The sequence below is a fragment of the Enoplosus armatus genome, chromosome 22 (genome assembly GCF_043641665.1).
Source record: "Enoplosus armatus isolate fEnoArm2 chromosome 22, fEnoArm2.hap1, whole genome shotgun sequence".
In the NCBI taxonomy this organism is placed as follows: domain Eukaryota; kingdom Metazoa; phylum Chordata; class Actinopteri; order Centrarchiformes; family Enoplosidae; genus Enoplosus; species Enoplosus armatus.
Genome location: NC_092201.1, coordinates 7,995,854 through 8,010,133, shown reverse-complemented (window position 1 = coordinate 8,010,133; position 14,280 = coordinate 7,995,854). Strand labels below are relative to the sequence as shown.

At 43.1% G+C, this 14,280-nt stretch overlaps 1 protein-coding gene across 1 annotated transcript in view; it reads right to left on the bottom strand.

The window, feature by feature from the left end:
- Positions 1 to 14,280, bottom strand: part of plxna4 (plexin A4) — a 189,521-nt gene that overhangs the window by 13,508 nt on the left and 161,733 nt on the right. The window contains exons 21-26 of the mRNA XM_070929103.1: positions 13,994 to 14,262; positions 8,815 to 8,881; positions 7,736 to 7,882; positions 6,575 to 6,734; positions 3,712 to 3,815; positions 708 to 807 (exon numbers count right to left, since the gene is read on the bottom strand). Of these exons, the coding sequence (XP_070785204.1) occupies positions 708 to 807; positions 3,712 to 3,815; positions 6,575 to 6,734; positions 7,736 to 7,882; positions 8,815 to 8,881; positions 13,994 to 14,262 (847 nt within the window). The remainder of the gene's footprint in view (positions 1 to 707; positions 808 to 3,711; positions 3,816 to 6,574; positions 6,735 to 7,735; positions 7,883 to 8,814; positions 8,882 to 13,993; positions 14,263 to 14,280) is intronic.

The window sequence follows — 14,280 nt, the reverse complement described above, 5'->3', positions numbered from 1 at the left end:
AATGCTAATAATGTGGCACCACATTTGATGTGTCTGAAGTGTTTGTGGCCAGTGAGGCCGGCCCTTTGATCAGCAACTAACTTGATGGTTTCCGAGGTTCAAGGAGACGTGGAGCAGACGGACAGGCGGAAAAAACACTGGCACATAGAAGTACCTTTCAAGAGGCCAGAACAACAGAGGAAAAAGTCTATTTGGTCTCTTGTTATGTTTTAGAAACCCTTTCAACTACTCTAAATTGTGTCTTGTCTGTCTAGGTCTCGCAATGTTTTCATGCAGGGTCCTGTGGATGCTCGTCACCACATATCCACTCTCAGGTGGGAGCAACCACTGCTACGGGATCAGTTAAACACATATTTGATATTCGTATAGTTATGGATGTGAATTGATTGACATTATTCTTCAAATTATTTTTATGTGTAATTTTCTCATAAGGACCATTTTGGGGTCAGATTTGCATGAACTGCACCTGGATGACTGAAGCCACACCAAAGGTGGCAAACACAACTTACTTATGTTGCATACTGTACCTGACAAGAGGTCTAGTTTAATGATAAGTATTTGACCACGTTGTGAGTATTTTTGAAAGATATACTGTATAGTATATATTAGTTTCTACCAGTGTGCCTGGTCTTAGGTCGGCTGGGAATATGCCTCTCTGACACAGACACTATTGAACCTTGAAGATGCACAGAAACAGGTCAGCTTACCATATTTACTTGCAGACGTTCGCGACACAGTGGAGTTGTTTACTGAATTGTAGGCTGTCACTTGCTTGGGAACCAGGGCCATTACTGCATTATCAGGAACCTGAAAAACAGACACACATGTATTATGCAAATGTCTATTGAAAACAAAAGCCATGTGCAGAGATTTAGTTTTTTCATTTGTGCAGATTTCTAACACAACCAATCAGAAAACCCATAGATCATTGCGTTGGTGTCATTTTCTATATTTCTCTCCATTTATTCTGGTTTCATGTGGATAAACAGAATATCTTATTACCCTTATGTGCTCTATTCAGCCCACACATACATATGATGAGTGACAGGGGGAGGGAGAGTTTAGCAGAGCATCATACAGGTCCCACAGTCTCTATTCAATAATACCGTTCCTCTAGGGTTGGGTAGTGTGTGTGTTTGAGAGTGTGCGTACGAAGGTGTGAAGAATCAAGCAGTGTGTGTGTCTGTGTAGGTCTATGTGTAAATAAGTGCGTGTAAATGAATGAATGAGTCAATCGTGCGCTCCTCCTTCCCCAGTCAGCCAAACAGGATTCAATTAACACAACTGGGAAGTACTCTGTCCCAGCCGTGCCCACACACACACACACACACACACACACACACACACACACACACACACACACACACACACACACACACACACACACACACACACAGTATGCCCCTATTCTGCATAATCTGGCTACACATGCTGCAGGGTAAGGCAGGGTTAATTGAAGTGATCTCTATCTTGGTATAGGTGGATGGGACAGGGAATACGGACCAGGGGCCTTTTGTGCGAACATATATATGTGTGTGTGTGTGTGTGTGTGTGTGTGTGTGTGTGAGCCGGGATCTTATTAAGATTGTATCATTATTTCACCCAGTCAGTCAATCTGCTCCTTATGCATAATATGTTTATATTATTGTAAGCAGGAGGCCCACAGGACAGATCATGTTATTCCTTTGTGGCCAGCCCCCAACTCTCCACCACACTTAAGCATGCTCCCTGATCACTGCTCTTATATGTTGAATGGATATAAAACGAGCAAAGCACAATGGAACATAATAAAAAGGAGGAGTGGCATTTGGAGAAATCACATTTGAGGATAAAGGCAGAAAGTGGAGTACAGTTTCCTGAAAGAGAGGAGGAGAGATATGTTTCTCATTACGGGACAAAAAGATCTGATATGGGAAACGCAAAATTTATGTGATGTTTTCCTGAACAAGAACTTTTCACTGAGTTTGTGATGCAAACATCATAAGTGAAGGCAGAGTGAGTGGGTGAGTTTGGCTAGTGGCAGATCAAACCAGATTAGTTTCATAAAGGAGAGCACATGATTCTATTGAGTGTGTCTGGCCGGTCATATTAGCTTCTAATAAGACAAACAATATTTAGATAAGATGTCTGGAGGACATCCCAAGACCAAATATACTGGCACATCTGGGTTGGCAAGGGTGACATCAATCGATAGAGTGCATCAATGGATTTGATTTGTACAGTGACAAGATCTTCAACAAAATGATTTATAGATTTAAGCTTTTTAAACTCAAGCCACAACATTTCAGTGAAATTAAGTTATAAAATGGAAATGCTAAGTATGGAATTGCAGATGCCCTTGACTGAAGTCTGAATGTGTTTGTGGCTTCCCCTCCCTTCCTCACTCCTTGCTTAGCCTCCTAACAATTTTTGAGAGGATCGGAGTGTTTTCCTTTCTTTTTGGTCCGTCTAGGATAAGGCGCCCTTATTCCCTGGCCTGAAAAAATGAATTAACTTCTGTCTTCATTATCGTATCTCCAATTCGAATCAGCTCCCTAATCCATTCCACCGGCGCTTCGTACTTCAAGCCTGTTGACACTTGCTGATGCTGACATTTAATTTAGGCACCATGCAAACTGCACTCCACAACTGGAGGGGACAGTGGCTGCTTGCTTAGCTGCTCAAATTAGTAACACCTTGTTGACAAAGCAGGCCTGTTTTTCCATTCAGTCTCTTTCTGGTTGGCCGGATAGACAGTTGCCACTCACCTGCCTACATGTGTTTGTATGACATTATGCATAAAAGCATTTGTGTGTTAAATGTTAATAAATGTGTTTTATTCAGACCTTACCTTGTGCTATTAACTGTGAATTTGTGTGCGTACACAGAGTACCGTGCGTGGCATTTCATAAAGAAGGCGACACTTGGACAGCACATCAGATTTTATCTCTCCCCCTCTCATAAGGGATTACTTCCAAGTGTCACTGTTGTTGGTCACTACCCTGCCTCATTCCCCTTCACCTGACAGATAACTTGTGCCGGTGGTGTGTGTGTGGGGGGTGTCCCTGTCAGCTGAGGACTTGCACAACTAAATGGTTAGAAATGTGTTTTGACTGACTGAATTGACCATTAGATAGTTTTGGAGCTTAGTGAAGATCATCAGGTCACATAGCCTAAGAGGAAAAGGTGGAGGTGAGTTGAGAGGGTGTCAGAGAAAGCTAGATAGATAGGTTGATGGGTGGTAAAGAAAAGAGGCTGAAATGAATAATTAAAATACACAAGAAATGTTCAATACTTAATATCAGGCATTTGTGATTTGCAAAACATTTTTTTTCCTTGATGTGTCAGAGACGCCTTTCAGCATTGTATTTGTGTACCTTTGCTGTAGCAATCGGATGAAAACAACCGTACTTTTCTTGAAAGAAAGAAGATGTGAATGTCTTCAAATAAAAGATGTAATCTATCTATTACAGATAACTGCAGATAACAATCTTTTTTATACTTCTTTCTCTGTGAGATCTAAAACTTTACAAACCCTTTGTATTTCTAAAACTTCAAACTTCAATGACTTTGAAATTTTACTAAAATGTCTACACATTTCTTTCAATGAAATGATTTTTTAAAAACTTGCACACACGTCTATGGGTGTCCTCTATATTATTAAAATACTGAGGTTGTTATTCTTTTTATTTTATATAGAATGAGTTTAAGGTTGCAGTTGTCTAGGCGTACCTGATAATGGGCCAGCATGTTCAGTCTCTTCCAGTCACCTTCGATCTTAGTGGTGACGTCCTCATCCTGCAGGATCATGCGCTGTCCTCGACCCTGACGCCATTCTGCAATTGCAAAGAAAAAACAAAATTAAAAGATGAGGATATTACCAACCATATCAATGTATCTCTGCTTTTTACTCTTATTTGTTTACTTTCTGTGCATCAAGACACAATGAATTTTGGAGGTTGTCCTTAGGAGGCTTTTAGGAGACAGTTGTGTTTTTTAACCACAACAAGACAAACAGTTGGTTCTAAGGTTATGTTTGCAGTGTTTGTGCTATTGGTCACTGCCCTCGCCTTGTCAAACCCCCATCCACTGCTCTAAGCCCCTTGCCTAGCTGCTCTTATTGTTACTGCTGGGAGCTTTGGTAGAGGCCGACCAGACTCATATCCACGGCAACAACATATGGAGAAACTAGAAAGCTACAAACGTAAAGCGACAGCTCACCTAATTTCCATAATTTACAAATAACTTCAAGCACACATGACAGTGTCTTTCATTTAAACAACAGGGACGACATTACATGACCTTACAACCAAATTATATTTACACCAGGCTTCCCACATCTGTGCAACCTCAGCACAAAACAAAACAAAAGCTTTGATAGATACAAGTCACAATACCCCAGCAACATTATCATAAGTGAGAAAGGAAACCCATCTCAAAAAAACAAACAAAACAAACAAGCAGATGATTCCTCTATTCTTTTTGCAGACATCATGGGCTTTATGAATACGTTATTCTGCCTGCACTCCTTGCTGTGCTTCCCACTTGTGTCGGCCACTGTCATCTCCCATTCTGATCACAAACAGGGAAACAAAGCGGCAATCACTGTGGTGCATGATGAGGCCCGTCTTTGGAGGATCGGCCAGAACTGTGTTAGCATCTGAAAAATCTGCAGGAATAAAGATTCTCCTGTTGTTTTTGTCTTTACAGTACATCTTCCCATAAAGATGCAAATGAGCGCCCGTCTCCAGTCGAAGCTCAGTAAACAAATGAAGGAAAAAAAGAAAGGCAGACAGGAATAAATAAAAGAATAAACTTGGTGCGAAACCAAGTAAACTGAGATTTCTCCGATTCCCAAATCCAGTGGTCGCTACTCACTAGGAAGAGAACAGTGTGTGTGTGTGTGTGTGTGCATTATAGACGCACACAACCAAAGAGATAAGGGCTTTGGGGAGTGAATAGAAGCTGATGGTGAAGAGAAAGGCTGAAGGTGACTGTTGTACTCCACCGAGATGTATGACATACATTTGCTACTGGCAACACGCACACAAGGCCACAAAGACACACACACACACAGGGCCTAGCTTCTTTGTTCTCAGGCCCCATCTTCTCTGAAACCCTGCGGGGAACTGTGGATTGCAGCAGAAGGGAATTAAAAACAATATCTGGGATAACAACACTCCTGGCCAATCTGTCTCAGGACAGGGCTGCCACAATCCCATTATCCTTATCAACCATTGTAATCACTCTGTGTATGTGTTTGTATGTGTGTGTGTGTGTGTGTGTGTGAGTCAGAGATCATGAGAGCCACTGATATTACCTGTATACATAGAGTTCCTCTCTTCAAGTTAAAAACCGGTTTCCACTCAACATGACTTGCAAATAAAAGTCAATTTATGGACTGTTTATGGAGAACTTTCTTCTAATCTGTGCAGCATGTCGGATACATACTGTTAATATAGCACTGGAAAATTATATATATACCTGTTCTCCTGTGAGCTTGCATTTACTCATTCTTTCTCTCACAATCACACACGTACGGAGCGAGTGGCCAGCTAACTCTGACAATTTCCAATTCCCTTTCATAATAAAACAATAATAGAACAACACATCCTGCCCAAAGGGGGCCATAAAACAATTTTATCCAGGAATGTCGTCAAAAGGCTAAACCAATCTCTTCACTTAGCTATCACACAGGCAGATTCCCTACGGTACGCACTCAGCCCATCTTAGATCCGGGGTTGGTTATAAATATGCTATTACGAACACACAGCAGGGGCTTAGAAAATCCATCTGGCAATATTAAACCATAAAAAGCACGGCGCATGGTGCAGAGAGAGCTTGTAGGTATCGCCAGCACAAACAATCTATTATTAAGCTCACAACTATACACACAAACACACAAGGTGTACCAAACCTCCTGACCACTGGATGTCTTGCAGAGAAGATATATCATTGCACCCTCTCTTGTCAGAGGCCCCTTAAAGTAATTTGCAAAGATATTAGACCCAAGTTAGATACAATTGAGATACCCAAGAAATACAGTTACACAAGGGAAAATGTCTATATACTATAGCTGGCCATAAATGGCAGGAAGGAAGGAAAGAAGGAAAGATTTTGTAGGGAAGAGAGTGTCTCGATTGATTAGCTGATCAATCATGTGACTCAGACGCTAGTCGACAAGAGAGTGGATCGATGGGAAGTTTAGGGAGGGGAGAGACCAATCTCAGACATCTGACTGAGAGAGCCAGGAAGTCAAGTCTCCTGAGGTTGAAAAGAAAGCTGCTTCTCTATATCTAAGAAGACTTGTACTTTTTAAGAGGGGCTGGGAGGGGTGGGGAAGCCTTTGTAAAAATCAATGGGTGTTGAAGTTCAGCCTGCTTTTCTTCAGGCACAAATGTTTTGATAAGCTGTAAGGGAGCTACAGGGATGTGGGGGGGCATCAACTACAACACTGAAATATAACACGCAAATACATGAAGAAGGGAAAACTCTCCAAGTCACGATAGGACTACATTGAAGGACTGTCACGGTAAATGTTTTCATTAGACTTAACCTGCACAGTAAACAAAAGGTTCCAGTAAAATATTCGTACCCAGGTCCATGTCGGAGGCTTTAAGGCGGTGGGAGTGTGGGACGTTCTTGTAGATGGCATCCAGGATCTTCTCCTTCACCTGGCTGATGGTATCACAGTTCAGCACCTTCACCTGGATCTCTGGGCTTTTCTCATTCTCTGGATGGATGCAGTTCACCACCTGTAGCAGAAATACACACAAGACTGCCACTGTGAGGGGGGGGGGGGTTGGCAGCAAGCTTTTGTTATATTTCACATGTGGGAAATCTTTTCTGGGTATCTATATGTAAGGTTCTTGCAATATTTTCAGAAGTCAACATGTAAAGATAAAGCTGTCCAAGTTGATTTAGTGCAAAGGATAAATATGTGCTATATCTAATGATCTTGGCAGAGCAGAGGTTTGTGTGTTGTATATTAATAATGTTGATTGCACTGTGGATTGCTACTCAATGGAACTGCAATAACTTTGTGCTCGCCAAAGGGTCTATGAGAGAATTACAGGAAAAAAAAGAAAGCTCATTCACCGGGGAAACTGTTCTTTCCTCGGAGCTTGAAGAGAGACAGCAATGTGCTACCTGAAATGATGAGCAGTAAACCAGCTAATTATAATATTATTAGGATATTCATCACTTCTTTCAGTACTACCTCCAGGTGTTGGTGGAAATAAGTGATTATAAGTGAGAGGGTAAATGTGTTATCTAAAGTGTCGTTTCTACAGGTCAGTTCAAATCTGTATTCCCAGGATGTAGAGTAAAAACAGATGCGACACTAGAAAAGAAAGACAGGAGCTAAACAGTGTCTGAGTTTCTTATGCTGAAACAAACACGTCACAGTGGAGAGAGGACAACAACAGACAGACTTGGGGAATAAACGAGAGGTTCCAGAAGGAGAGAGCTTCAGCGTCTCTCTCTGCTTGTGCAGACACAGAGACATGCATAATCGCTTTCCTTTCTCCTCATCCTGAAGCCCTGCTCTTTTCCTTGACAGCTCCGGTCTCAACAGGAAGTGAGGTCGCCACTCCTGTGCCCCCTTCATGTCAAGCGTGACAATGACAACTTTATGTCCCACTGCTCATCTCATGACCAACAACCCATAACCACCCCTTTTCTTTCCTCTTGTCCCTGAAAGCATATTAAGTGTCCCCTTTTAGCCCTTGGACCCTTGGGCAGGTGAACCCCTTACCAGCGTCTTGTAGTCAATCTGTTGTCTGATGAGCTTGTCCTCGCTGAGCGAGTAGCGTGCCTCTCCTGTGATGGAGTCAATGGGGCCTTTCTCCATCTGCTGCTTGATGGCACAGAAGAGGGAGAAGAGAGGTTCGCCTGCACACTCCTGCAAAGAGATTTGGAGAGAAAGGAACAGAGAAAAAAGTTTGGAGGGAGGAAGTAAACTTTGAAGCCATTTCTGCACTTTTTGTAATGTTTTTCAGAATGCCTTGCCTCCAGAGTTGCTAAATAAGACTTATAAACATCATGTCCTAAACTCTATCAGTCCCCGAAATTAAAGAAAATTGTACAACCTATCAATATATAAACTTTGCTGAAATGAAGCTGCAGTTTGGGAAAGATTTGACGGATAAACTGTGAAAAATGCCATAAAAGACAGCCTTTTGAAGCCACCCCCGTCTTCCCTCCTGAAAACACTGCTGTTTATCAAACGGAAGAGGTAGGCCATTTATCAATGTTTTTATTCTCCTCCAAGCTGCAGTAAAGGGATGAGTGGAGAGATGCAGGAGAAAAACAGGATGATGGTGACATTTTTTTTGACCCAAGGGTGGAGAGGAGCGGTGAATTTTGCTTTTAGTGAATACTGGTGCCCTAGGAGTAAAAGGTACTCCTCTTCAATGGCACAATGACATCAGCTTACATGTTAGCTGAAAAAGGACAACTAATTCTCAAATGAATCTCAGAGGCAGATATGGCAGAAAGACTGGCCTTTAATCGAGACTAGCACAGAAGCAGAGAGAAGAGAAGTTGTATAATACATGAAGAAGTAGACAACTTCATGTATTTTTTTTACAGTTTTACAGACTCAAAAATACATGGAGAACTAATGGACATCTATCACAATTACTTGCTATTGTACCCAATCAATTCACTAATTTGAGAGAAAAAAAACTACTAACTATCATTGAAGCCACTAATGAAACCAGCAGTGAGGTGACAGTGATTTCATCAACTTGGTTGAGGCTTGAACTAAACTACTTGTTTTTAATTTTTTCTTAAAATGTTTAGTAACGTTGAAAACAAATATTTAAAAGTTACCTTCAGAAACTTGTAGAGAAGGAACGTAAACCAGTTGGTCAACATTTTCTCTGCAACAGACTCAGTCCTGCAAACAAATAGACACAAAGCACATAATGAACATATGATCCACACGCTCTTATTACCATCATAAATATTCAACACCATCATCAAATATTCTGCTAAAAATGATGACCGCTGCTAATGAATAGGCTTTCGTTACACAAATATAATTGCTGAGACATGAATTGAGAGAGCCATTGCACATGTTATATGATGGCCTTTCAGACAATCTTTCGGCTGGCTTTTATGCTCAGGCATGCCAAGGGCAGCTCGTCTACTGTGGCGGGGATTTTAATATGAGGCAAAGCAATTAAAAGCCTTTATTTGATCCCAGTGGATTGATGTCGTTAGGGGCTGGAGCGGCTCTGTAATAACACTGGCCTCATTATCAAACGCTCCCTTGCCTATTCACTGGACTAACACTCGATCCCTGCACAATAGAAAGTGAATGAATACATCTCCCTCTCTTTCTCCGCCTGGCATCCATGCTCCACTGGTGTGGCAAAATGGTGTGTGTCTGTGTGTATGTGCTGACCTGGGCCAACAGTGTGATTGATCCCGTGTGAATGGCTAATATGCATACATAATAACAACAGCGGTGGCTGTAAGGGGAGAAAGAGGAGAGGCGAGGATCAGATATCCTTTGACAACAACCTTCTTGACCAGCAGCAGGGGTGTGTGGGTAATCTGTCAGAACACCTAAAATACACACACCCACACACCCCTCCCTCTGCTTTCAATGAGCAACTACCATAGGCATCAATATTTCAGGATTAGTGTCCATTGTGTCCATGTGTGTGTGTAGGCCACCTGCAGCCCTCCCGCCTTTCACCATTCATACAGCCTCTTTAGGGGGCTCCACACTGAAGCATGAGGGGGGACATAATGTCCGTTGTGCCAGTGGGCTGGCCTGGCATCCCCCGCCAACGCTGGCACAACACCTGGGGGGGATTAACTTCCTGCCTCTCACTGTGCCCACACTTTCATTTTGCTGCCCCCCCCCGCCCTTCTGCCGTCCACAGATCCAAGGGTCAGCAAGGTCACTTTTCATCTTTTCTTTCATGTGTCCTTGCTGTCTTCCTCCCTCCCTCTGGCTGCCCCACTCTGGATCCTGTAATCATACACACTTCCAAATCCTCTCCATTTCCACAAATGTAGCCCATCTATCAAAGGGATGAAAGGAGCATGGAGAAAGGAGGAGGTGCACAGGCAAGGAAGGAGGGAGGGAGCAGTGAAAAAGAAAAAAGAAATGGCTTGGCAAAGTCTGGCCTTCCCTTTTCTTCTTTTTAAACTTCCTTTTCTTTACTCACTTCCAATGGATATTGTGTTTTTGTGTGCCTGTGTAAGTGGACAAGTGTGCGGCTGTTTTAAGGCTAGTGTGCAAAAAGCACAAATTAATCCCACTGCATATGTATTCAGAAATTAGCATGGGTGCTGACTAGTGTTTATTGTGTGTGTGTGCCTGTGCATGCTTCTGGGTGCGGGTGCCAGCCCTGCAGTAATAAGAAGTCTTGGCACGGCCCCACTAGTTTGCTTATGCTCATTCTCCATCCCAGCACAGTCTGTGGGGAACAAGGATAAAAATGGCACTGTGACGGAGCTGCTTTAAGATCTAACGTTAGCATTTGGTATTACAACTTTCAAACAGCCTTCTCCAAACCTCTCTTCAGCTGCTACTCAAAACACAGCACAACCTATGCTTAGGTTAATGCAATAAAATGTGCCGTGGCGTGTTGACATGGTCGGGCTTGCTTACTTGGCAGCCAGTCAGAGGGGCAGTGGGCATTGAGAATGATCTAGAGCAGAGGGGACCTGGCAGTGCTCACTTCCCACTGATTACCGAGGTAGGGTTGATGGGAATCCGTGCTTCATCACACATTTTACATTCTGGTTGGCCATAGCTGCCAGTAACATGTATTTGTGTATCTGTATGAAATGGACACTTAGACTTTCTGGAAAACTGTTACTTCCTAGAGAACTGTGAATCTGATGGTAGATGTAGCGCTGCGCTGCTATCCTCACCAGCTGGCGGTGCTTGACTCTCGGCTGTGGTGGCCTCTTCCTCGTCTGTATTACTGTATTATGGCTCACATAAGTAGCCCCGTTTTCCTACATATCTACAGGTCTTCCAGTGGTTGTTCTAGCATTTTTTCCCCTCACATTTAAAAAGCTGGAACCAGCCAGAGTCATTATAATTATCAAAATTCTTGTGTATGATTTTCTGGGGACTGATGATTTAATTGACTGATCATTTTGACACTACATACTATAAGTAAAGAGGCCCTTTCATGGTGCCTTTAAGACCCATCATGAACAACACATTACATTCACAAACATAAAAACAAAGAGATTAAAGGAATAAGTCTGAAGACTCCATTCTTGTAAAAATGAGCAAAGGCTGTGTTAACCAAACATGTAACTGCATCTGAGAGTCTCCGCTGGAGTCACATGTTAAAACAGCACAGATTGAAATCAGAAATAATTTCTATTTCCCACTCTGGCTCCCGGTGAGGAAGATTGGTCATCATATGTGTCAAACAGTCTCACAGTGGCGGCTAGCTGCTGACACTGACTTGTCGTTGCACACATGCACATACAGACATTTATTCTGTCTATTACTCACACACAAACAAACAGAGGTTATCCTTACAATTAAACAAGGAAGCTTTGGATGCTGTGTGATGATTGTGTGTCCGAGGTGGAGCCAAAGCAGGCTTGTAATCAACGCAAGAACATATTGGGCTTTCATCTTTGACCAATACCAAAACGGCTATTTTGACGCATCAACTGCAGCCAAACTAAACTTAAGGCTATGGAAAGGCTGTTTAACTCTGCATGATGGGAAGAGGGATGGTGGTGGGGGGAGGTGAGTGTGAGATAGAGGGAAGAGAGGAGTTAAAGGAGGAGAATGCAGCAAGGAATGCGACAGATGGTTGTGGAAGGCTCTCGTTAGTTAGCTTGCCTGGTGGTTGTGCTTCAGCACAGGTTGAGATGGGACAGATGGAAGGATGTGTATTTGTGTGTGGAGAGAGAGGAAAAAGACACGCACACATACACACAGATTTCTTGGAAGAGGAGGCAGTGGGTAGCCGTGCTCAGATGCTGTGCCAGAGACACCCTGCTCACGCACTTTAAGCATTGATTTAGCAATCAAGAAAACAGGGGAGGGGGGAGAGGAGGGGAGGAAGAGCTGGGAATATAGATTGAGAGAGCGAGTATAAGAGAGGAAGAGAGAGATAAAGATAGTGACGGTGTGACACAAGCGGCACAAGCATCAGAACTGAAGACAAATAGAGGAGAGAGCACTGAAGAGTGAGCAGACAGAGGAGGGTTGTGAGGGAGAATAACACTCAAAATGAACAAACATGGTGACAGACAGATAGAAAGAGAGAACAGACAGAACAAATTAAAGAGAGAGAAGAGAGGGATGAGTGCCATCTTCCTAGACAATATTAAACTTCATCTTTGCAGCCTTATGCCTGTGTATCTTGGCTATTTTCAGCTGCTATCCAAGGACATGCCAGTCAGCCCACACTGTGGGGTGGCATAGCTTGCTCACACTGCCTCATCACATCTGAAATGCATGCCGGGATGTTGAAGGACTAATAAGCGCATCTGAGGAGGAAGAATGAGATGAAGACAGTCTGATCAGTGCCCATCACAATCGTGTGCTTGACAAATGGGCAATCAAACTGGACATGCATTTGTTGTAAACATGTGCTCTCCCTCCAGTGCTGGCAGGATGCGATAGCGTTTTTTTCCTCAGGTTTTCCTTCACCCTCTTCCTCGACGACAAGGAAGGGGAAGAGTAAGAGAAGGAATGTGGAAAGAAGGTGTGCTAGAGTGTGTTGTATTTGGACTGCTTGAAGAACAATGTTTGGTATTTCTGGTGACATGTAAGCTAAGTGATCAAAGAGCTGATCTCACTACTTGCCTCCATGCCCCAGTAGGCAGCTTTCCTCACTTGGTGACACAGCTTTAAGTGTCTCCATTGTCCTTGACTACCTCTCCCTGTCTCTGCTGCACACGCCATCTCTTATGTTGTATCTACTGCCAGGATCAGCGGTTACTCCATTGTTTAGTGGCTGCACCATGCTCGGTGAGCTCTGGCTGCAATTAATCATGCCTCCTGCCCAGACAGCATTAATCTCTCTGCGCATCACCAAGTGGAGTCTAAACAGGCTTTCATGACATGAATATGGCCACTGTTTTGTGGATGGTATGATGAACAGCATTCATTTCAGTCCTCTCCACATAATGTTTGTTGTATTTGTGTGTGTCTTTACTGGCAGGGATGAGTTTATAGCTGGAGGGAGAATCTGAATTTTAATTGAAATTAGACGGACAAATTAATTTGTGACATGCCTGTCAAATCATCTGGGGGTGTCAAGACTTGACTGACGACCCCCAAGCAAAACAACATGCATGTGCATATATGTACAGACATGCATGCACATATCGCACACATACACAACAGCTGTGAGGAAGCCGGTTTACTCAAGTAACCATAATCATCACATTTACCAAACACTGCGGGCAGGAAGCATAATCACATACAGTGCTGTGTTCAAGTGCACGCCATTAAGGCTTTGACTGCAAATCCAAGGGAGGATTGTGATTGTGCTCGAGTGCAAGCTTTCACAGTCTCACTTTCTCCCTTTTTTCATAAATGATTTTTTTCCCCTCTTGAGCTATTTGAAATTGGATTCACTGCTAATTAATCATAATTATTTTGCTAATGATGTGCAAGGCAATACACTCTGGTGTCTCTGAGACAGAGTCAGCAATTCAAGGTCATGGGAATTAATCCAAACATGTCACAGATAGGAAGCCCAGAGTAGCATATCCGGTCCTTGATAGTAAAGGGTTGACATAAAGCAGTACAAACCTTTACCTCTATCCCTAACTAACCACAACACTAAGTTTATAGAAGTTGAATGTGCGTTGTTCAGTGTTTAAATATTCAGCATAAGGCCTTTGAAAATTTTGGGTTGGACGGTTCCGTCTTGGTTTAGCAAATGCAGCAAAGCAACTACATCAAAAATGGTCACTACCAGCAGTGTACCTTGGGATATTTGTTAGACAATGATAGGAGGAAAGTTAAACTCTGCACTTCTTGTTTGTGCCTGCCTCTCACCTGCGGAGCAATAGCTTGGGATGGTTCTTGCTCTCAAGGTTGCGGTCTATGAGGTCAGACAGCAGGTGCTTTAGGACATCAGTGGCATACTCCAGCTTGCTCTGCAGCACTGTCATGATAAGTGAGGCCACGTTGCCACGGTCCCTCATGGAGAAACCACGCTGGGCCTCCAGAGTGCGAATAAAACACAGCAGGTAGACCTTGTTGTTAATGAGCTGGCCAAAGAGCTTAAGCCCCTTCTCCACTTGCTCCTGGCGGTAGCCTGGCACCTGTGAGGAAAAACACGA